This window comes from Bufo bufo, chromosome 3 (assembly GCF_905171765.1).
Source record: "Bufo bufo chromosome 3, aBufBuf1.1, whole genome shotgun sequence".
NCBI lineage: Eukaryota > Metazoa > Chordata > Amphibia > Anura > Bufonidae > Bufo > Bufo bufo.
In genome coordinates this window covers 600,255,394-600,280,574 of record NC_053391.1, presented here as the reverse complement: position 1 = coordinate 600,280,574, position 25,181 = coordinate 600,255,394, and the positions used below count along the sequence as shown (strand labels likewise).

At 45.5% G+C, this 25,181-nt stretch overlaps 2 protein-coding genes across 4 annotated transcripts in view; one reads left to right on the top strand and one right to left on the bottom strand.

Annotated features, from left to right (window-relative positions):
• The window catches only part of SLC11A2 (solute carrier family 11 member 2), a 164,347-nt gene extending 139,240 nt beyond the window's left edge, over positions 1-25,107 (bottom strand). Inside the window, exons 1-2 of one of the 2 annotated variants that reach the window (XM_040425925.1) lie at positions 24,918-25,107; positions 17,287-17,343 (exon numbers count right to left, since the gene is read on the bottom strand). The gene's annotated coding sequence lies outside the window, so the exon portion shown is untranslated. The remainder of the gene's footprint in view (positions 1-17,286; positions 17,344-24,917) is intronic. The other variant, XM_040425926.1, reaches the window with a different exon arrangement.
• LETMD1 (LETM1 domain containing 1) lies at positions 1,984-21,436 on the top strand. Of its 2 annotated transcripts, none has more exons than XM_040425929.1 (10): positions 1,984-2,002; positions 6,535-6,611; positions 7,836-7,987; positions 10,063-10,178; positions 12,110-12,192; positions 13,520-13,706; positions 14,266-14,367; positions 15,981-16,133; positions 17,254-17,350; positions 19,875-21,436. In XM_040425929.1, the coding sequence occupies exons 2-10, from the start codon at positions 6,538-6,540 to the stop codon at positions 19,946-19,948; spliced, it is 1,038 nt and encodes a 345-aa protein (XP_040281863.1). In that variant the 5' UTR covers positions 1,984-2,002; positions 6,535-6,537; the 3' UTR covers positions 19,949-21,436. The 2 variants fall into 2 exon arrangements, with proteins under 2 accessions (XP_040281863.1, XP_040281862.1); XM_040425928.1 differs by lacking the exon at positions 1,984-2,002 and adding an exon at positions 6,343-6,409.
• Positions 25,108-25,181: the final 74 nt, after the last annotated feature.

Genomic DNA, 25,181 nt, shown 5'->3' with positions numbered 1-25,181 from the left:
AGCTCCATCTGAAGATATGGAAAGAAATTTGGACAGAGGGTTCATTCGTGGATCATCTTCCACGGCCAGAGCTGGATTTTTCTTGAAGAAGAGCAAAAACAAAGCCAATGCCCTATGGAGATCCTTGGATCTCACTGCCCAGGTGAAGAAACCACAACATAGCATCGATCCTGCCAAAATGGTGACTGTGGCTTCTATCAGTTCTGAGAAAAAAAAAGAGTTGTGGGAATCAGTGGAGAACATTGACACTTCTCTTCTTGTAAAGAAGTGTCTACTTAGACCTGACTTAGGCTCTATTCAGACGTCCGTATGTGTTTTGCGGATCCACGGATCCGCAAAACACGGACACCGGCAATGTGCTTTCCGCATTTTGCGGATCCGCACATTGCCAGAACTATATAGAAAATGCCTTTTCTTGTCCGCAATCGCAGACAAGAATAGGACATGTTCTATATTTTTGCGGAACGAAAGTGCGGACCCGGAAGTGCAGATCCGCAATTCCGGATCCGAGCGGGACAAAGTCTGTCCTCATAGAAATGAATGGGTCCGCAATTCCGTTCCGCAAAATGCGGAACAGAATTGCGGACTTGTGAATGGGGCCTTAAAGAAGAGAGAGTACTGTTAGGTCAGCTGTCCATGCCTGCTACGCACCAGCCAAAAGCCAAATACAAATGCCTTATGTTCGTCACAATGGGCCGGTAAGAATACTTGCAAATCCTTTCTGTTTGTGTTTATTTTAACCCCATCTGTTTGCCTAGCCTGTATTCCTGCCAAACATCCTGCCTGTGGTTGTACTACTAGCCTGCCTGCCAGTCTATTCTGTGCCTGCATTCTTCTACTGCTTCCTGGACGTCTGGATGGATCACCAGTATCAGATCGGTGGGGGTCCGATCGGCTGTTTGAGAAGGCAGCAGAGCTCGCAACAGTGACGTGGCCATCTCTCTGCTCACCAAGCAAAGTGCCTAGGCTACGTGACTCGATACTGATTAAATTGATATCCGGATCCGTCTCACAAATGCATTGCAAGGACGGATCCGTCTCTCCGCTTGTCATGCGGACCGACGGATCCGTCTTGTACATTTTTACCGATCTGCGCATGCGCATGCCGGAACGACGGATCCGTCATTCCGGTATTCTGAATGCCGGATCCGGCGCTAATACATTCCTATGGGAAAAAATGCCGGATCCGGCGTTCAGGCAAGTCTTCAGTTTTTTTCGCCGGAGAGAAAACCGTAGCATGCTGCGGTTTTCTCTTTTGCCTGATCAGTCAAAACGACTGAACTGAAGACATCCTGATGCAAACTGAACGGATTACTCTCCATTCAGAATGCATGGGGATAAAACTGATCAGTTCTTTTCCGGTATAGAGCCCCTGTGACGGAACTCTATGCCGGAAAAGAAAAACGCAAGTGTGAAAGTAGCCTTAGGAGCAACTGGATTTGAAATAAATTTCATTATAATATTATATTCTGATCAGGTTCTTCCATGCGTTTCAAGGACAAGCCAGAATAATCTTCAATAATGAAGAGTCGCCATCTGGTGGCCAGAAATGCTGTTACACATATGAACTCAGAATGCTATCAGGGCAGGGTGTTTGAGGATACACTGCTAAATACAGTACCGAAAAAAGAAATACGGACACCGAGAAGGAGCTAAGATAAAAACTATTTTACAATATGGCAGTGCTGGAGGGTGTTACATGTAGTGATAAAAGTTCCAAGATCCTTACTTTATATACGGATGCTCCACAGAATTATAATTTTTTTTGTCTGAAATTACTGTTTATTTCTTCTATTTCACAGGACTGCTGATTGGGTGTTGTTGAAGTGTTCCCTATGCCTGCTAGATGATGACAATAGTGGTGCTCGGAGAAACTGGATGGTCCATCCATAAAATCTTGGATAGAGTTGTTTGAAAAGTTTCTGTAGTGCAGACATCCTCAAACGGCGGCCCTCCAGCTGTTGCAAAACTACAACTCCCAGCATGCCCGAACAGCCTACAGGTATCAGCCTACAGCAGGGCATTGTGGGAGTTGTAGTTTTACAACAGCTGGAGGGCCGCAGTTTGAGGATGCCTGCTGTAGTGCATCTGTGGTGTCTACAGTGGTCAGAGGAGAGCACAGACAAGGCGGTGGTGCACTGTGGGGGAGGGATGGCCCCAGATAGAGATTTGGGATGGAAGACAAGCCAGTGGCAATGCCCAATAATACATACATGCAGATGTAGGGGGTGGGACCTTCCATGCACTCCGGGCCCCACCCTGCCACGGGCCCCATAGCAGCTGCGTGGTCTGCTTAAATTGGCAGTACGGCACTGTAAGGGTACTTTCACACTAGCGTTTCTCTTTTCCGGCAATGAGTTCCGTCCTAGGGGCTCTATACCGGAAAAGAACTGATCAGTTTCATCCCCATGCATTCTGAAAAGAGAGAAATCCGTTCAGGATGTCTTCAGTTCAGTCACTGAACAGCGTTTTGGACGGAGAAAATACCGCAGCATGCTGCGGTATTATCTCCGTCCAAAATTCCCGATCAGTACCCGGCATTAATTTACTTTGAAATGTATTAGTGCTGGATCCGGCATTAAAAATACCGCATGTGCAGACCAGTAAAAATGTAAAATATATATATATATATATATATATATATATATATATATATATATATATATATACGGATCCGTTTCTCCAGATGACATCCGGAGAGACGGATCCGTTCTTGCAATGCATTTGTAAGATGGATCCGCATCCAGATCCGTCTACAAATGCTGTCCGTTTGCATGCAGATTGCCGGATCCGGCAGGCAGTTCCGGATCACTCTGTCGCAAGTGTGAAAGTAGCCTAAGAAGACCTACTGTATCTCAAAGGACAGCCACAGATTCACAAATTGATTCTGCAGTGACCCCCAAGACCATAATAAACCATCTAGTTGAAGCAGGACTGCATTCACACACTCCACTAGATCATTTGCCACTGACCTCTCAAAATTGCCAAGAGCACCGACACTGGTGCTGCGAGAGAGCCTACTGGAGGCATGAATGGCAAACAATAGTGTTCGGTGATGAATGTGGGTTCTGCCTTGGTGTTAATGATGGCCACATCAGAGTTCACAAGAGGGCTGGAGAGCATCTACTGACATCATGCACAGTGTGGAGACCACAGGACCAGACCCAGTGTCCTGATGTGGGGGGTGCCATAAGCTATCATGGCTATTCCTGTCTGGTATTCGAGAAGGGAACAATGACCAGTCTTTGATGTGTGCAGGACATCATGGAACCAGTCCTACTGCCTTTTTTGATTCAGTTAGGAGACGTGGTGTTCCAACAAGATAACACCCGACCACACCCTGCCTGAGCTACACAACGTGCTCTTCAGGGTCTCCAGCAGCTCCTCTGGCCAGCTTGACCACCAGATCTCTCCCCCATCGAGAATGTCTGGGACTGGATGGGGCCACAGATCTCCCATGTGCCGCAGCCAACAATCATCTTGGCTGGACTACAAATACAAGCTGAAAGAGTTTAGAATGACATAGCACAGGAGGATATCCAGCATCTGTATGACCATTACCATGCCAGACGACTGGCAGCCTGGGGAGAAGCCACCCACTATTAATGTCACCCTGCCTCACCATATACCTGCTGCAGGACCCAAAATAAAGCGGGCACCATAACATAAAGTTCGGCGTACAAGGTTCGGGTTATCTACGAATTCCGTTATGGATCCCCCTACCACGGACCGTAAGTTATGGTCCATGGTAGCGGAATCCATATTATAATTCTTAGATAACCCGAACCTTGTACGCCGAGCTTGACAACACAAGTTCTCTCATCCCTATATAGCACCTATCCAATAAAATATTCACATTCTCCATTCACACAAATACATGCTCTACCACACCATGTTCAGAAAGAAAGGAAACGTCTTCCCTTCTTTCGGACTCCCATTTTACTTACAGTTTTTTGGCGCACATTTTGTTCAATGAGTCAGCACATGACCGCCAGCCTTTCTAAGCGAACGCCATTTACAAGATTAGCAAATCTGCCCGAGTGGGTATCGGGTTAGAAAACTAAGGGAAACTCCTGAGGATAGGTCATCATTATCAATTTTGATAGGTCATCATTACCACATAGGAGGGGGTGAGAGTTCCGCCCCCCGCCAATCAGCTGTTCCAGGGAACAGAGCTCTGTGAGCGCGTCCGTCCCCTGGCAGCTCACCAAGCACAGCGCCGTGCACGGTATTGCAGCCCAGTCCCATTAACTTCTATAGGGCTGAGCTGCAACTAGGCCACGTGACTGAAGTATGGTAGCCTCACATGGAGTAGGAAGAGGCTGCAGCGTTCAGGGAATGCCCGGCCGCTTCCAACAGCTGATCGGTGGGGATCCAGGATGTTGGACCACCACTGATCTCATATTGAGGACATCCTGAAGAGAGGTCATCAATATCTGTTCCGGCACAGCCCCTTTCATTTGTCATCAGTTGTGTCTTTTTTTCCAGGCAGCTGAAGAAAATGCAAGTAAAACACAGTGGGGGAGATTTATCAGAACTGGTGGTGAGGAAAACTGGCTTAGTAGCCCATACCAACCAATCAGATTCCACCTTTCATTTTCCTAAAGAGCTGTGAAAAATGAAAGGTGGAATCTGATTGGTTGCTGTGGGCAACTGAGCCAGTTCTCCTGTACACCACTTTTGATAAACCTACCCCGGTGTGACTAAAAAAAGAAAAACAAAACAAAAACCTCCATCGAGGTTTTTACAAACCACAAAATAGGTAAGTGTGCATCCATGTCATTGAGAACTGTGTGGTGCAGGGCAGGCGGCGCTGCCGGTCTCTCTACGCTTTTAGGCCTCATGCACACGACCGTATGTATTTTGCAGTCCACAAAAAACGGATCCGCAAAAAATACGGATGACGTCCGCGTGCATTCCATATTTTGCGGAATGGAACAGCTGGCCCCTAATAGAACAGTCCTATCCTTGTCTGTAATGCGGACAGTAATAGGACATGTTTTATTTCTTTGCTGAACAGACTCACGGAACGCACACAGAGTAACTTCCGTTTACTTTTTGCGGACCTGTTGAAATGAATGGTTCCATCTATGGTCCGCCAAAAAAACGGAACGGAGACGGAAAGAAAATACATTTGTGTGCATGAGGCCTTAAAGGGGTTGCCCAGCATGTCATTTTTTAGAAAATGGCTTAAAATAGAAGAAGTCAGACTCACTTCACCGATCCCGCTGTGCCCCCTCCACCAATCCCTGGCCGCAGTGAGTAGCTGGGACTCTGGGAAGTGTCAGGTGACTATGACTTTTTCACCCATTCTGACTATATTATAAAAAAAAAAAATTAAATAAAAGAAGGTATTCTCACCTATTTCATCCACGCTGCCGCTCCAAACATTCCCGCTTGGCTGTGTATATTTGGTTTCCGCTAGTGGCTCCTGTATACTCCAGGTAAGGCCAAGTTCACAATTCAGTTATTTGGTCAGTTAGGGCTCATGCACGTGAACGTATTTTTGTCAGGTTTTTTTTTGCAGCCTGTATGTGGAACCATTTATTTTAATGGGGTCGCAAAAAAAAGATTAAAAAAAAAATATGGAAATGACTCCATGTGCGTTCTGTGTCCGTATGTCCGTTCCGTAAAAAAATAGAACCTGTCCTATTATTATATAAGAATAGGACATTTCTGCAGGAGCCAAAAATAGACGGCCACGTGCATAAGCCTTAGGCCTCATTCACACATGCATGGACCACGGTCCGTGAAAACCCGGTTTTGCCGTCCTGCTGAGTACACGTGTGCACGGCGTCATTGGTTGCTATGGCGCCGTGTCGCCCCCGCTGTAGAGTAATGCACTTGGCACGAAGCGCACGGTATCATAGCAACCAACGGCGCCATGCACTTGGCAGGACGGGATTTCACGGACCGTGGTCCACGTATGTGTGAATGAGACCTTATTGTGAGCCAGGACCAGCAGCGAAGCCTCCACAGACATGGGGTAGAAGGGAAAGATTTGCACCTGTTCTGTGCATTTGACCGCACCTGCTTTTGTCTCACAATCACTGATGGAAATAAGTCGGAACTTAGGCCAACTGCTGCAGCCAATCACCTGTCTTACTGCTGCAGCCAAGAAGATGACATCATAGCTGCCGGGAAGAGTTTAGTGAGGTATCAAATTGGCGAGTAGATTTCCGTTTATGTATTTGAATTTGGCACACAACCCCTTCCATGAAGCACCCCTCTGTGACCCCCTCATGAGGACATTCACACCTAATCCAATAGAAGATAAGTAGGAGGATAAACCAGCACACCCTTGAGTCTGACTCCTCCCACTCATCACATGCTCATGACGTCATCAAACCTCTTTGAGCTCACTAGGGTGTAGCATCCTGCACACTGGTCTCTTTCTTGAGGACTAGGGGTTCGTTGCCGCTTTGCCCTCAATAAACATGGCCCCTCGACGTTGTCACGTGACGTCACCCCTTGCCATGTGACCTCTGCATTATCGACCTTGTAGCTGGTGACAGATGCTCTTTCTCCTCCTAGAACATGGCGCTGTGCAGGACTGGGACGTGTTGGCTGCATGTGGACGGAGGGCGGCGGAGGAGATGTCTGCTGACGCTGTGAGTATGAGGGGTGGCGCTGTGTGTGTGCAGCGGGGCCGGGTGCTGCCAGCAGTCCTCTGCCGGGCACCGAGACACAGCGCTCCGCTCTGGAGGGATGAATGGCGCTCCTGAATGTGGATGATTACCTCAGTACCTAGCACTTGGCTGCCATCTCCAAGGCGGCAGCCAAGAAAATCCACCCTGGGGCTGCAGGCCACCTAGACCTGATACTAGGCATGTAATATGTATGGCCGCTTCCCTCCTGGTGCATGTGTCTGTATAATACTGACAGTAAGTGTATGAACACGAAGAGTTATACACGCCGTACGTACAGGTGTAGGTGCGCACGCGCTGTAATGTACGTACGTACGTACAGGTGTAGGTGCGCACGCGCCGTAACGTACGTACGTACAGGTGTAGGTGCGCACGCGCCGTAACGTATGTACGTACGTACAGGTGTAGGTGCGCACGCGCCGTAACGTATGTACGTACGTACAGGTGTAGGTGCGCACGCGCCGTAACGTATGTACGTACGTACAGGTGTAGGTGCGCACGCGCCGTAACGTATGTACGTACGTACAGGTGTAGGTGCGCACGCGCCGTAACGTATGTACGTACGTACAGGTGTAGGTGCGCACGCGCCGTAACGTATGTACGTACGTACAGGTGTAGGTGCGCACGCGCCGATTATGTACCTGGCCATCGGCTAGGTACATAATCTTCTGCTGCTCTCAGCGTGTCTGGCACATCCAAAGCCCCACCACCTATGGGACAGTTGGTAGCTGTGTGATCAGCTGAAGACACCACTGCCATCACCGGAGCTTCATTGAGCAGCATGGCCTCCACAAAGCAAACCAAGCATAGCGCCTTACATTGTATAGTGGCTGTACATGGTATTGCACCTAGGCCACGTGACTGATGTATGGCAGCGTCACTGGCCTAGGAAACTCTTAAGGAGCATCGCTGCTTCTTCCAACACCTCCCGCAGCAGAAACTGCTGTGCCACTGGTTTTCAGCTGCTTTGCGAGGGGTCCGTGCGCCAAACGTGCCAAGAATGGGTGTGTACGTTCTTGGCATGGTCTTGGAACCTGCATGTACTGTGGCGCAACCTCCCACTGAAAACAAAGAGAAGCGATTTCAGTGCAGATTTGGCGGCTGCGCCCAATCTCCTACGTGTGCCCCCTTGTCTGTATCCTCCCTGCTGAGCACAGGTACTACAGGTCTGCGCTCTTGTCTTCCCAGGTACCAGTCCTGTCACTTATCAACCAACCAGAAGCCACAAGGAGCGCTCTCTCTGATCACCTCAAAAGCGAAACATCTCAATGCAAAGTATGAACACTTTCTGGAGAGAAAGCTGCCGAACTTTTATATCTTGTACTCCACTTTTATGAAAGGTAAGCCTGGCCTGCACCTTAGATATGTCATGCTTGGATGGCAGTGTAGCTCTCTTATACTCCTTCACAGATACATCTTTATGTGCTAATCAATCCTTTGTAGCCCCTAAGGCTTCTTTCACACTAGCATTTTTACTGGATCCGGCAGGGTTCAGCAAAAACGCTTCCGTTACTGATAATACAACCATCTGCATCTGTTATGAACGGATCCCGTTGTATTATCTTTAACATTACTAAAACGGATCCGTCATGAACTTCATTGAAAGTCAATGGAGGACGGATCCGTTTTTCGATTGTGGCAGAGAAAACGGATCCGTCCCCTTTGACTTGCATTTTGGAGCACTCCGTTCTGTTCAGCTCAGTTTTGTCCCCTTTGACAATGAATGGAGACAAAACTTTTTTTCCCGGTATTGAGCCCCTATGACGGAACTCCTATACCGGAAAACTTTAACGCTAGTGTAAAAGTACCCTAAAAAGCATGTTTTTATAATTATGCAAGTGAGCTGAAAAGAGCCTAAGGGGCTGTACCGATCGGTACTGGATAGTGTGGGAATAAGCAGGGACTCCTCCAACTGGTAACACCCATCTGGACCTTTATTGCAAACAGCTCACAATTCATTCATAAACTTCTCGAAGGAATAATAGAGGAATGGCACAACATAGAGCCGTCAGAATAGATGCTTCAGAATTGTTATTACCCAGGGAATGCAAGTAGTTACTAAACAGACATGTCAGGAGAGGTGGCAGCTCCTCTTATTCACATTACATTCCAAGTAGGGTTGTAGCGGGTATCGAATTATCGATGCCCAATCAATACTTTTGTACCAGGATTTGACATTTACCAATACTAGGCTGCACTACTCCGCAGCCTAGTATCAGAGAACATGGAGCATGCTGCTCTCAGCGTACGCCATGTTCTTCTCAGCACTCCCTCTCTCCTGTGCCGCTGCTGCCAATAAGGGAGGGGCTGGGGAGGGGAGGAGCTGTGGCCACAATGCCACCAATGATGATAACTCACCCATTAATACTAATACAGGAGGGGGGTGCTGGCTGCAGAAACAGGTAGCCGACACCGACCCCTGACAGGGCTCTGCGATCAGCGTCAGTTAACCCCTCAGGTGCGGCACCTGAGGGGTTAACCGCCGCAGATCGCAGCTACCTCTCATAGAGGTTGGGTGCCGGCTATGTGATTCTGCAGCCAGCACCCGCCTCCTGTATTTGTATTAATGGGTGAGTTATCATTGGAAGTGGCCACAGGGTCCCCTCCTCTTCATTCATTGCTGGTGTAGTGCGCCCCCCCCCCCCCCCCCAATCCCCCCAGTATTAAAGTCATTGGTGGCAGTGGCCACAGGGTCCTCTCCCCTCCTCCTCATTGGTGCTGCAGTGGCAGCTTCTGATCGGAGCCCCAGCAGTGTAATCCTGGGGCTCTGATCTGTTACCATGGCAGCCAGGATGCTACTGAAGTCCTGGCTGTCACCATGGTAATCTCCCTGCTGCTGTGTGCACAGAGCACAGGGCGGGAGGGAGAGTGTGAAGTCCTATTCACCCTGATAGAGATCTAGGGGGCTAATCAAATAAAAAGTTAAAAAAAATAATTTTTAAGAAAAACAAACACCAAAATATTAAGTATAAATCGCCCCCTTTCCCAATTTTACATATAAAATATATAAACAATAAATAAATAAACATATTACGTATCGCCATGCCCAAAAAAGTGCGAACTATTAAAATATAAATGAATATCTCCTATGTGGTGAATGCCATAACAGAAAATAAAAAAATAAAAAACGCGATTTGCCTTTTTTTTTTTTTTTTTTGTCGCACTGTCCCCCCAAAAAATAGGATCGGACTGTTCGATTATGGTCCGGATGTTCCATAAAATGCGGAATGCACACGGCTTTTTTGGTGTATTATTTTTTTTTCGTGTGGTATCGAGTATCGCAATACTTTTTTATAGTATTGAAATCGAATCAAAATTTTGGTATCGCAACAACCCTAATTCCAAGTAGCATGTACGTATTCCCTCTAAGTCAGCATGAGGTAAAGCCTCCCCTTCTCCGATCTACATGTTGCAGGATTGCGAATGTTATTTATTGATGGAAAAGAAGTCCGCGCGATAAGAAGAAAGATGAAAAGCCACGGGATACAGTACCACCAGCTGCCTTATAGAGAAATGGAAAAATTAAGACAGGTGCGTTCATGTGCTGACTATAGGCACATTACCGTATTTTTCGCCCTACAAGATGCACCTAGGTTTTTGAGGAGGATCTACATAACTTCGGCGATTCACTGCCAGCTATAGAGCTTGATAAATGTGCCCCATTAATTTTGGGTACTTCTGAGTGAATATACAGTCTTGACAAGCGTCTGTGCTTCCATTTTATGGCTCTGAAGCTCTACTGCTAAATGGTTTTCATTACTAATAAATTGGGACATGTTAGATTCCAGTGTAGAATTAAAATAATAGCTCCCTTTAAATTTGACTATGTAGCTGGGAAGCATATCCATACTGGCTGGATAAAGCTGCCCTACAGATGCTGTTATTTATTGGCAGTATCGGTCTTATTTCCTCCTATGTGTTGCTTTTTACATGGACTGTACCAGTGGAGCCTTGTGTATCTGCCTTCATGGAGGAGTTTACTGTAAGGGCTCATGCACACAGCCATATGAATAAGTCCGCTTCTGTTCCGCAATTTTGCAGAACGGGTGCGGACCCGTTTATTTCAATGGGGCCGCAAAAGATGTGGATAGCACACCGTGTTCTGTCCGCATCCGTAGTTGCTTTCCGTGGCCCCGCAAAAAAATATAGAGCATGTCCTATTCTTGTCCGCAATTAAATATAGAGCATGTCCTATTCTTGTCCGCAATTAAATATAGAGCATGTCCTATTCTTGTCCGCAATTGCAGACAAGAATAGGCATTTTCTATATAGCACTGGCCATGTGCAGTCCGCAAAATGTGGAACGCATACGGCCAGTTTCCGTGTTTTGCGGATCCTCATTTTGCGGACTGCAATGTAGCCTAAGGCTGTGATATGTACAGCTTTAATTTTTATTTTCAAATGGTCAATAAGACCAATGGCTGTCTCTGGGTTGACACGTGTGATAGTATTCTAAATTAAAACATAACATTTATTGTAATATATGACTGCCACTATATTAAATCTTGTCCAGCTAAAGCTGTCTAAAACACATGCTTTACAGCACTCTGCCCCCCGACATGTTTCGCCAAATTAACTTGGCGTCTTCAGGGGTGCGGGCAGACTGTTAATTTGGCGAAACATGTCGGGGGGCAGAGTGCTGTAAAGCATGTGTTTTAGACAGCGTTTGCCTGCGCCGTATACTGGACAAGATTTAATATAGTGGCAGTCAGATGGGGAGACTTTGTGGAGTGAGAGTGCACCAGCTACCGAGATAGATAGTTTGGAGCGAGAGCGCACCAACTACTGTGATAGACCACAGCACTGGTCCCAGTAAGAATCTGCATCGGCTGCTAAATATAAAGCAGAGGAGGGGAGCAAGGCGGATAGCAGCACCTCCACACCTATCCAAAGATGCCATTATCACAACTTAGGATTTAATAACAATCACTATTTATACAGCAGGCAGAGCTGAGAATTTTAAATGTTAGTCTAGTGTGAAGTCTTATTTACATATTACAATAAATGTTACGTTTTAATTTAGAATACTATCACACGTGTCAACCCAGAGACAGCCATTGGTCTTATTGACCATTTGAAAATAAAAATTAAATTGTGTCTCAACACGTAGTGAAGGGTCACCCAAATAGTAAAAATGTACAGCTTTAATCCCAGTTTTCATCAAATTCTGACTGCCACCTCTAGTATCCAAGTGGACGAGGTCTCTGCAGGTACAAGGACTGCACAATGTGCCTCTATTTCTAGTTACATATCAGAGTTGTCCGTAAATGCACCGTATTTTAACTAAGAATTGGGGTTCATGGAGGAAGCGTAGCGCTAATGTAATGTCATCTACTCACTTATTATCTACAGCTGAAGAGAAGTTAAATTCCAGTGTTCTTTTGCTTGATCAGTCTCTTGCTTCTTGCAGAGAAGCAGATTTTGGATGTTTCCCCCAAATAGCCTTTGTCTGTCTCTCTTAGTTCAGAAGAGATGTCATCAAAGCTGCCCCCGTGATCATGATTTCGATTCCACCATTTGCAAACTATCTGGTCTTTGTTTTAATGTAAGTATAACTGTCGGCTGTATAGAAGAACTGCCTATGCCAACCATCTTGTAAGGGGGCACTTAGATAAAACTACTAGTGTTCCCAAACCCTGCATTATCAGTAGGTACCTGGAGGCTGGTTCAGGGATGGACTGGCCATAGACCCTACAGGGAAATTTCCCAAGGGGCCTCCCTAGCCCTGGTGCTGGCCAGGTACATAATGAGGTAGGAGCAGGTCCCCTCCTGAGTTCCACTTTATCACCCTTTTCAGGATGGTGATACAGTTGAATAGTGCAGCACGGGTGGCAGTATTCTGGTATTTGGTTCTGCTGGGGCAGTATTTTGTGCTGCACTAAGCTATTGCTTGCCCTGCCTTCTGTCAGTCTGGACCCTCCTACAACATGGGGCCACTTTAAGTTCCCAGTACGTCCTTAGGCTGGTCAGAAACTTCTTTCATTAGTGCACTTGAGAGAGAGAGCCTGCAATCCATCTCTCATCATATCTTATGTACCGGCGCTGCGGATCTGCCATAGGCTTCTTCCTAGACCTCTTCTGGTCAGCAGTTTATAGGCTCTCCTGTCAGGTCACTGGACTTTCCTTGGCTAGATCCTCGGTCGTTTTCCTCTTGCACATCGGTGACTTCTGTCAGCGATATTGCAATCAATCTGTCCTTTGCAACCTAGTCAGAAGACCTCATCATCCGGATGGAGGGGCTCGCTGCATTGCTGCAGAACTCCAAGGGCAGCACGGTGGTTAGCAAAATCCGGCCAAGGACAACATCTGCATGACGTGTTTGTGTGGGTTTCCTCCAGGTTCTCTGGTTTCCTCCCACACTCCATAGACCTACTGATAGGGAACTTAGATTGTGATCCCCACTGGAGCAATCAAGTGATAGTAATGTCTGTAAAGCACTGCAGAATATGTCAGCGCTATATAAGTGAGTGAAACAAAAAAAAAAGGGCCCCTTCAACACTTATTGATCCCCATGGATCCAGTTTTAATCCTCAGATGTTTTCAAATTGATGTTGCTACCTGATACACGTTCTCTCTAGAGCAACTGTTAGAAATATCTTCTACCATCATCCAATTTTTTTTTGTCCTTTCCTCTTCTGCCTTCTTCTGTTAGTATAATATAAAACATTAGTTATGAGTAGTGTTGAGCGAACTTGTGTTTTAAGTTCGGGTTATCAAAGAATCCCGTTATGGATTCTGCTACCACGAACCATATGGAATTCGGAATCCATAACGGGATTCTTCGATAACCCGAACTTAAAACACAAGTTCGCTCAACACTAGTTATGAGCTTATTATAATGAGCCCGGACTTAGCGTTTTGTGTTTCCTTAGGTATTTTTTCCCCAGACAATTGCTGATCCGGTACTTTTGGACTCCAAAACAGCAGGAGGAGTTCTTGGAGATTTATCATAGCAAACGGAAAGATGTTTATGAAGATGTGTTAGACGGTATGTTAAAGTCTGTTAGCTCCGTGACCGAGCAGACTCTGCAGGATCAGATTCACCATCTGGTCACACAGGTAAGAGTTAAGGAATAATGTTCACGCATGAACAAGGATAAAGTATTTGTGACCTCGCACACAATTCCTCGCTCGGTAGCTCACGCTGGAAAACTAATTTTAAGTAGCGTCTCTGTGGTGCTAGATAAAAATCTAGAATGCAGAAAGAGAATTACAGCTCGCCTATGTCTGTTAGTATCGGGACATAGCGTTCAGCACAGCACAATCGCGCTGGTCCCTGTCCAGCTTCATCTCCATTTTGGGGAATCGGAAGTCTTTTTCCATGTAATTTGGTCACAACCTCCTCCTGTATCTGATATTTCGAAGCCTCTACTGTTGTCTTCGTTCCCTCGTGTTCATTCAGGACACTGTCGCACTGGTGTATTATGCGCCAAAACCAGCAGTGCACTCAAAACATGGAAGAGGTGCAACATTGTCCATTTCCCCCCTTCCACGATTACTTTGCTTTACAAATATTGACCATATACTGCCTTGTGAAAGTGACCTTACTGATCTTTTTGGGTTGTACAGGTTATTGTGCTATATACAGGCTCCTGAACCTGCCTTTTTCTTATTCTAGGTACAGCATGGAGTTCACCCAAAGGTAGCAAATCTGCAGGAGGTCAGAGCAGCCTTCTCACATCCACCTTTCTGTATGAACAGTCTGGATGTCCAGAAAATGGTACGAACACTAGTGCACAACTTCTTGTTTTTTCCCTTCTGAAGTTTACATTATTGCATTACATATACAAGGTATCGCCTAGAGGGGAAGGCTTCCTCAATTAGCCAGAGCAGAGACCAGTACAGAGTAGGATTCTGGCTAGCTTAGGCCTCATGCACACAGCCGCCGGCCGTGTGCACCCCACATCACGGAACGGGTCCGCAATTCCGGAGATGCGGAACGGAGTCACGGAACGAAACACTGGAAGCACTACGGAGTGCTTCCGTGGTTCCGCACCGCAAAAAAAATATGACTTGTCATATTTTTTTCGCGGTGCGGACATACCACGGACCCATTCAAGTTGAATGGGTCCGGCCCAGTGCACGGAACGGTCGCACAACGGCCGTGTGCATGAGGCCTTAGTGTGATACGTTGAAGTCAGCTTAGCATTGCCAATAAGTCTTCAGATCTTAGAACTCTTCCAGTAAGTCTCCATACAGGACTGGTCTCTTTAAGGAGATCCAGTACTCTGCCCCAGCTGCATCCAAGGCATCCGGCTCTTTACTGATGAGGGGCAAGCACAGCCGTCTACAGATGGATATTTGCTTGGCTATTTTCCCTGGTCATGAACCAAGATGGTGTTCTCTCCTTGGGAGATACCTCTTTGGATAATGTGCACTATGTAATGATTAATTTCTCTTGCAGTGCAACATGTGCCTTCTGCTTTCCCAAGCGATCTAATCCCAGAGGGTCCTGGCAGTGGGCATTCTGTAACCGGCACCTCTTGTGGAGATCATTCATTTGCATCGGGGCTACTCCAACTAGGCGCCACATTTACTGCGCTGTGACATCAATGCTATATAAAATATTACATCTTTTTACTGTACTCTGGAGCTGTCAGCAAAGGCTAGAGCTAAACTAATTGATGGGTTGTGTCATACTGTGGCAACAACCCCTTTTGCCGTAGACAAAGTACTATACTGTGTAATATAACTCTGCAAACAGGTGAAATACAATGTGGCTGCAGTTATACCCCCTCTATGTGCCATGCATTACTATAGTGATATCTGTCATTGTTGTAGTATTACCGTGTCTCTTAGGACTTATACCAATGGCAGAGCCTTATGCACAGAGCCTATAGGACATTATACAATGCAGAGCCTTGTGCACAGAGCCTATAGGACATTATACAATGCAGAGCCTATAGGACATTATACAATGCAGAGCCTTGTGCACAGAGCCTATAGGACATTATACAATGCAGAGCCTATAGATCTGCATCCTATTACAGAACTATTCTCCAATCGCTCTGTAGTGTAACATATGATAGAACTTCCTGCATTCTTTTTTTAGTTGGATTTGATATAATTCAGAGGGAAAAAAAGGCCTGAATATGAAATCGGAGACAACAGTACAGAACGGGCCTATAGATGAATTACGGCTCTGTACGTCTATTACCACTGTACAATAGGCTTTTGTCTCTCTTGCATTACATGTTGGCCCTCATCTTGATGTCTCTCATTTGTCTAGTGTAGCTCATCCACTGAAGGAATCCACAAAACCTGCATTGTTACTGAGGCTTTAGTAGAGTGTCCTATGACCCAGGTGGCTCATACAGTCTTTTGTCCTTACAGAAAGCTTTAAGCCGTATAATGTTCCTGACACCGCACCTTCCAGCTTTTTTCCTTCAGCGTCGGCTCAGGTCGCACATTTTTGAAATTCATCACCTGGACAGCGCCCTGCATCAGTTGGGAGTGAAAGAACTCACCGACGAAGAAGTTAAGGGGGTGAGTGTACTTTAATATATTTGAAATAATTTTTTTAGGGATATTTCACTCAAGCATGTCACACAGGAAATACGCCCTGTGTGACAGCAGCATTTCCCTACTGAATACTGCTCCTGTGTCATGAACTCACAGCACTGTATTGATTTATAATGCTCTGTGTTCCTGCCCGACCTCAGCTGTACTGAATTGTACTCACAAAATGCCTTCAGTACAGCCACTGTCAGGCAGGAACTCACAGCGTTATAAGGGCTCATGCATACAACTGTTGGATGTTTTGTGGTCCGCAAATTGCAGATCCGCAAAACACTGATACCAGCCGCATGCATTCCGCATTTTGTGTAATGCAACGTCTTGCCCCAAATAGAACAGTCATATACTTGTCCGTAATGCGGACAATAATAGGAGTTGTATTTTTTTTGCGGAACGGAGATACGGAACCGGAATGCACGCGGAGCCATTTCCGTTTTTTTGCAGCCTCATTGAAGTGAATGGTTCCGCATATGGGCAGTGTTCAGTCTGGGAAATGCTGCTGTCACACGGAGCGTATTTCCCACACAGAATACGCTTCTGCGAAATGGCTCTAATTCGTTAAATTCTTTGGGACTTGTTGGGGCTGCTGTAGGTTTAGAGGAGATGGTTCTGTTCAGATTTAACTAGAGTTGCGTTAGATTTGTTGGAATTTTATATGCAAATGATCTTATAAGAAGATCTACTATGCATAATCGTTAATGGAGGAAGGGGAAGCATACACGTGCACTGTTATTGTCATGACCTCTTTGCATAAACATGTATGAACAGTGGCTGAACTCCCCACCTGATAATTACGGTAGGTGTTTATTTGATGATGGGGTGTGATCGTTGGATTGAGTAATTAACACAAACGCTGCTTCTGAGATCCCTGATCACACCATAAAAATGCACGATCAGCTTGGCCGAGTGTGCATGTATATTTCAATAGAGAGAGGAAAAAGCTGCTACCAGGCATTTCTAGCTTATTTCCTGCCGAACAAATTATTGGACTCGTTGAAATCCAACATGTTTGATTCCGCTTTCCTACATCTGCCATTGGGACAGTCAGCGGACTGCTACTCGTGTTAACTCTGCTTTCTTTGGTTTTCAGGCTTGTTATATCAGAGGGCTAAACTCGGCTCCCCTCAGTGCAGAAGACTGTAGGAAATGGTTAAATTGCTGGCTGCAGCTGTCAGGAAAGCTAAAAGGTAAAAAAAAAAAGGTCAATGCTGAAACCATTTTTGGGAATTTTAAAATGACATGAATTCACAGCAGTGTGGTATGTAATGTGCTTTTAAGTTAGAGAATTGCACTTAAGCCTCATGCACACGACCATATTTTTGGTCTGCCTTTTTTGCAGTTCGTATGCAGTCCTGATAATTTTAGTGGGGGCCAAAAAATGCAGGTTAGTGCACTGCGTGTTCTCCGCATCCTTATGTCCGTTTTACCATCCCGCAAAAAATATGGAATATGCATTTTTAACATAGGACGGGATGTGCAGAACGGGAAAATGCAGTTTGCGGTCTGCAGAACGGTTACGGCCATGTTCATGGGGCCTTAGACTAATTCTCTTATCAATGTCTTCTACAAGCTGGAGCAGTCCTGATGGTGTGAGAAAGTAAGTGCAACATTTCCTGCAGCCACTTTCTCCAGTGCTCTCTGACCAGAAGGAGCACGTCACCACCGCTCTGTGGAGAGGATACATACAACGGGCAGTAGTGATCAGGTTCTGTTCACATCATTGTCTGTGAAGGTTCTCATTCATCCAGGTCATGGTATATCCGTAGTAATAAGTCAACTGGACTTCTTTTTTCTTGAAGACGTTTCGCTGGTCATCAGACTGGCTTTCTCAATGAAAAAAACTGTCTAGCTGATCTTACTTATTACTTTTGATGTTCACATCATGCGTGTGCTGTCCGACCTGTGCAGCCACACGTGGCCTCTGCACCCACACCTGCCATTTCTGCCATGTTGAATGTCAGGCAGTTGAAACCATGGGATTTATATTTTGCAAGGTGGACATCTTGTTGTTGAGGCCACATGCAGAATGGTGTACACTGGGGATTACTGGTGTAATTCAGAGGCATGTGATTTCCCATTTTTATATAACGGGAAATATGTTTTCTTGTCTGTTCTGCTCATGTCATGTTACAGCTTATCCCTTTGAGGGGGATTTTTTTTTTTAGCAGTTGGAACATTCATCAGGATGGGTGCATGTATTAATAAATAATTCCATGATATGAGAGATTCTCTTCCCATGGAGGGTTTTTCATATTTTTTATTATACATTAGTACATTAAAATGTGAAGTGTTTACCAGTAATAAGTGGGAAGCATTTCTAAGCATGAGGGATAAGTTTCCTGGCCATGGGACAAAAACAATTCTATTAGCCACAACGTAGCTGTATCAGTTATCATAAAAATGTTCATTACTGCTGTAGCCAGCCTTAGGCCAGATACACACAAGCGAGTTCAATGTGCAGTGTGTGTCACGATGAGATCCTACCTCTGCATTATGATTTATGACCTGGAATCTACTGAATTACACTGACATAATGTCAGTGTAATTCAAAAGATTCCAGGTCTTGGGGACACCCAGCCTTATAAATCATTATAATGCTGTGTGATCCTGTCAGAGGTCAGAACAGGATCTCGCTCTGCGAGTCTCTTGCTTTGAACTCACCTGTGTGTGTGTGTGTGTGTGTCTCTCTGTCTCTAGCCTAGCCTAAAAAAGGCCTTTTCCTTGGGCCGATGAACACTCGTGCACAATAATTGCCCCATGTAAATACCCCGATGACACTCATTTGTCAGCTACAGATCATTCTTGTACATATTGGACTTTCATATGAACACAGCTAGGGGTAGACCGATTATCGGCCGATATTCGTGATTTTTCGGCATCTAATCTTGCCGATATGCCGATAATGCGTCCAGCGTGCTATCACAGAACATGAGCGCGCTGCTGTCAGCATGCTCATGTTCCCTCAGCATTACAGGGGAGAAGGAGTCCCTCTCTCCCTCCCCCCTGTGCCATGCTGACAATGAGGAGAGACGGGAGGAGAAGGGGCGGGCGCACTGTGCCACCAATGATAATTAACGTCTAATACAAATACAGGAGGGGGTGCCCAGCCTATATGACAGGATCGCAGCTTGCTGTCAGAGGCAGGCTGCCAGCTATGTGATTCTGCGCCGACACACTCGCCTCCTGTATTAAACGTTAATTGGCATTGGTGGCGCAGTGCGCCCTCCCCAGTATTAAAAACATTGGTGGCGCAGTGTGCCCTCCACCCCCCAGTATTAAAAACATTGGTGGCAGTGGCCACAGGGTCCCCTCCCCTCCTCTTCATTGGTGGCAGTGGCAGCTTTTGATCGGAGCCCCAGCAGAGTGATCCTGGGACTCCGATCGGTTACCATGGCAGCCAGGATGCTACTGAAGCTTTGGCTGCCGTGGTAACCTCCCTGCTGCTGTGTGCACAAAGCAGGGGGAGCGTGAGGTCCTATTCACCCTGATAGATCTCTATTAGGGTGAATAGGACAAGGGATTAAAAGATCCCAGGTTCAATAATGAAAATGCACAGAATATCGGTATAGGTTATCGGCTATCGGCCTGAAAGTTCACAGGTTATCGGCTCTAAAAAATCCCTACACAGCATTTTAATTGCTAGCATGGTAGGCTTTTTATACGGTTAGTGCATGTTGAATATTGACGTATGTTTCACCTTTTTGTTTCCAGAGTCTGAGGCCTCATTATTATTGCACAGCATGGTCCTGCTATGTGTGAACTACCTCCAGTCTGTAGGGAAGTGACCCACGGACTGTCATCATTGACTTGTATTCTGCTGGCTTCTTGGGCGAGGGCCCTAGAGATTGATGTCCTGAAGACTTGTAAAGCGTGCACTATTGAAGAGATTCTTTCTTTCTGGACTTAGTACGTTATGTGAATCTTCCTTTTCTCAGAAGACTTATTCTGCACGGGTACATTTTTTAAATCTTTCGTGTAAAACAATGTTTATTCGGAGATGAAAACGTGGCCAGATCAGGACCAAATAAATATGGAAAAATGTTAGTCTCAGAACAGCTTGAAGATCTGACAATTCTTATCAAAGAACCATCAAACCCCTTTTTATGATATGGCATCGTGAAGTATCAAAGGTTTGGATCTGTGGGGTCTGAGAGCTGAGACCCCCGCCAGTTGCTAAAATGAGGAGATAGCTCAAGGAGCCTGGCCTCTCCCTTCTGAAGATGGGCTCTATAGCAAGGTCGTGTGCCCATCTGCAGTCCTTTCTCTCTCTTCATCTTAGCGCTTGGACCCCACCGATCAAAACTTTTAATGTTATAATGACATTTCAAAAGTTTTTTGAAAAAGAAAAAAAGTCTGCTCTATTTGCAACGAAACAGTGTCGCTCTGGTGTCCAGTATTGCATCTAATCCCCATTTCAGTGAATGGCTGCAGTGCCAGACTCCACCCCGTGAAGAAAATGGTGCGGCTTCTGAGCAATAAAAAGCATACCCCTTGGGAAAGGACCAATTTGCTTTGTAGGTGTTGAGAATGTACTGTATACGATGTCATTTGATACTACTGAGAAATGTTGTGGATTATACCGCTTTGTTTAAAAGAAGAACTATTAGATTGGTGGGGTTCCTACCGCTGGGACCCCCACTGATCACAAGAACAGGGACTTTGTTAATTTCAGGGGGCTCCACTGGGTACAGAGTGGCCGCTACCTTCATATCTACAGGAGTTCTGGAGATAGCCGAGTACAGTGCTCCACTATCTCCAGAAATGCCATAGAAATGAATGGAGCAGCTGTGTGCATGTCCGGCAGGCCACTCCATTCATTTTGTGGAGGTCCCAGCGGTAGGACTCCCACCAATCTAATAGTTATCCCCCTATCCTGTGGATAATTTGAAGGCCCCCCCCTTAATTTCTCCACCATTGTATACTGAACCACTGTTTTAAAATTGTCCCATTCAGCAGAGATGGAGGGGAACGTGTCTCCTTCGGCTTCTAAACCAGTGGCACTTTGTACAAACCACTCTTGAGTTGTTGTTTTGTTTTTTATATATATATATTCAGTAAGTACTGTAGCTTATGTATATTTTACTTTTGTTAATGCAGCAGAACTGTAAGTAATGTGTGAAAAATATAAAGCGGCTTTTAAGACTAACGCCATCAGGTTTTATGGTGATATGTACACTTTGATCTTAAACACAGGTGACATGCTGCAGTTCCATGACAGGACTGTGAGAGGTGCTGTAAACGTCTGAATGTTTTAGAAATAAATATGTTTAAAAATGGAATTTCCTTTTAAGTAGGTCCTATTGACTCCTGTTTTAGGAATTACTTGAGCTTCTCATGAAATAATAATAATGCTAGAACACTTATTTTTTTTTTTTTTTTTTTTTTTAGAACTTCGTGTTGTGCCGTTCCTCTATTATTCCTCCTTGAATTGTGTGAATAAACTGACAGATGGTTGTTATCATTCCCCACAGTTTAAGGGTTCATTCTTATGCAAAGTGTAGAAATGGATTAAGAAAAAGAGAAGCAAACTCTTTCTTTCCTCCCCCTTTACCATACACTGTTTTTAAAAAAACGGCATGAATGATGGTGCCCTCACAATGTCACTGTCAGCACTGATAGAAGTTCTAAAGGGGAATGTTAAAACAGAATTGTCAATTTATTCATACATTTCCAGGAGGAATAACAAAAGGAATAGCAGAACACCGAGAAAAGGTGTTTCCAAAGTGGTGTTATGGGGTATGACCTGCATGTATTAAAGCAGAAAAGCAGTTGTGCCAGATCCTCTTTCATATTACAGTAATTCTCACAACCTTTAGTCCTGGGCTGCATAATGACTTGTAGTAATATTGGAGGACTGCAGTGATTTTTTCCCTTCTGAGTTAAATTTTTTATTCATCTGCATGAAAGTCTGGTAAATTTTTAAAATCTGGAACTTTCATACATATGAATATAAACTACTCAGCAGCATACTGGTATCAGGGGTGCACCTAGCCTTCCTGCTGCCAGAGGCAGAAACTGAAATTGCACCCCTCCCTCCCCAATGCCATAACCTAACTCCTTCCCTTCATTGCATGGCCTTTGGCTGCCCCTCTCTTGCCCCTGCCTGAGCCTCATTGGTGGTGCACCCCCCGTATGTAGTGCAGCTGATTTACCAGGTTGGATACTAGACCGCCAGATCCTCAGCAGGCATCACATCCTTATCATGGTGTGCAAGCCTCAGTTCTGCCATGTTGAAAACATATGACATGGTGTTTTTTTTCTTTATTGCCATTGCAGTGTGGCAGTCCTGCGATCTTATGGAGACAAGGGTGCAACCTGTGTATTCTAAGCTTTAGTGAGGCTCTGGATTGTCATGCCTTAGGAGTCCCTATACTGGGGGGTTTAGTAAGCTAAATGTGCCAGAAATCTGACTCAAATTACACAAAAAAACTGGGGTACATGCCTCGCACCCCATTTATTATGTGGGTTTTTAGTTTTTTTTTGTGCCTCACCAGACGAGGCGTGGTGTAGTGAGAAGTATGGTTTAAAATGCACAACGTGTGCCAAAATGTTGCTGCAAGCTGTGCCAGCCAATAGGTGGTGTAAGACTGCAAACAATGGGGGTGGACGTCTCGGCTGCCAGCGGATTTTTGGTGTGCACTTTGCGGCAAAATGTTTATGGCAAATTCTGCCATATGAACGATCCCTACTAAATAAATGCAGTGATGCTGTTGCTTGGTACATTTCAACCCAAAAATTGATTGCATACTAGTCTCTCAATGTGTGCAACTACCTAGTTATACCCAGCTTATATACAGCGTGTGGTTTTGGGCTTTACTTCAGGGTACCATATGTGGACAGTGCATTTAAAGAGGACCTTTCATTGTTTTGTATTAATTGCGATAAATACCTTTACTTGCGGGGTACCCCCCGCTGATTCTGCCACCCTGCCTGATTTTATTTTTTAAATATGGCTCCTGCGCCCCCCTGTAGTTTTCACGCTCAGTATGCTAATACTGAGCATCGGTACAGGGAGGAGGAGGGTTTATCAATGGGCGTCTCCTTCTCCCTGGCTGTGCCACCATCCTGTCACAGCCAGGGAGAAAAAAAATCTCACCTTCTCCCTGGCTGTGCCGCTCTCCGCTGTGATTGGATGGCGGCACAGCCAGGGAGAAGGAGACGCCCATTGATAAACCCTGGTGTCTCCTCCTCCCTGTACTGTTGCTCATTATTAGCATACTGAGCGCGAAAACTATAGGGGGGCACAGGAACCATATTTTAAAAATTCAGGCAGGGTGGCGGCATCAGCGGGGGTACCCCGCAAGTAAAGGTATTTATCGCAATTAATATAAAACCATGAAAGTTCCTCATTAAAGCTCATACTCCTGCAATCTAAGGAGAGAAGCTTAGGTTTCCGGCTCTGTCTGAGGAGATGACTGAAGCAGTTTAATATTGGTGCTGCCATCTCTCTTCCTGGGTACATGGGGCACTATCCAGCAACAATGCCGCAGCCTGTATTGGACCCAGAGATTATGTGATCGCCAGGAGCAGGACTGCTGGGTGTAAGACCCGGATCAGCTCTGGTTGGGTGAAATTCCCTTAATGGGGGCTCCCATGGATTCCCCAGTTAGTGTAAAAGTGCCAGAGGTCTTTTTAGAACCTCATGGGGACACATGTACCAATTATATATGGTTATTTCAGTGGCCTAAAGTTAGGGCTGTTAAACCACTGTGTGCTCCAAGTCACAAAAAAGGGTGTGTTCTGCTATAAAAACAATAACTACTCCAAGCCGGACTTTTATGGTTGCGTAAGATCCCTATTGATACCATCTTAACAGAACATCGTTATGCAAATGCTTAAAGTACATTTTTTATGGTTTATTTTGTCTTAAACACACAGACCTCCATGGGTTGGGGTTCTGTTGGATTCCACATGATCCAGACAGAAAATAAATCCTACCCTGTTCCATCAGATTGCCTGTTCGAGAGGCATGTAATACAGCTGCAGTCCCCATGGCTAAGGCTACTTCACACTGGAGTTTTGGCTTTCCGTTTGTGAGATCCGTTCAGGGATCTCACAAGCGGTCCAAAACGGATCAGTTTTGCCCTAATGCATTCTGAGCGGATCCTTTTCCATTCAGTCTCCATTCCGCTCTGGAGGCGGACACCTAAACGCTGCCTGCAGTTTTGCTGTCCACCTGACGAAGCGGAGCCAAATGGATCCGTCCTGGCACACAATGTAAGTCAATGGGGACGGATCCGTTCTCTGGCAGAATCTGGCACAATAGAAAACTGATCCATTGACTTTCAATGGTGGTCATGATGAATTCATCTTGGCTATAGAAGACATAATACAACCGGATCCGTTCATGATGGATGCACGCGGTTGTATTATTGTAACAGAAGCGGTTTTGCAGATCCATGACGGATCCGCAGAAAACGCTAGTGTGAAGGTAGAGACTCTGCACAGGATTAGTGTCTGATCAGTGATGGTCCAACTGCTGGACCCCACTCTGATCATGATTAGAGGGGTCCCCTGAATGAATGGAGTGACGTTCACGCACATGCACTACTTTCAACTCTATGGACGGTCAAAGAGGAGCAGAGTACAACATTGTGCCATTTACTCCTGGACCCCCCCCCCCCACCTTTTTTATTTTTTTTTTGATTACGGGTTCCCAAGTGGTCAGAACCAAACAGACCAGATGCTTTGAAAGCGAGAAAAATACACTGCACCAGAGTAGTATAGTGTGTTGTGTACAGGAGTGATGCTCACCTGTTATGGTTGCTCAAAAGGAGGCAGAAATGTAGTATTTGTTGGCCGTTGTGTAACCCACAAGACTGCAGTACTCGGGATACTGAGGAGAAAACTTCAATGAAGATGTGGCAGGTAAAGGGTTTATATCATGCTGTCAGGACCAGGAGTTGCAAAGAATCCAGATAGAAGTGAATGTAAGACAACGCGTTTCAGGAACAGATTGTTCTTTTCTTCATGTCCAGTATAAAACAGGACGGACGAGAATCAAAATCCATACTTATA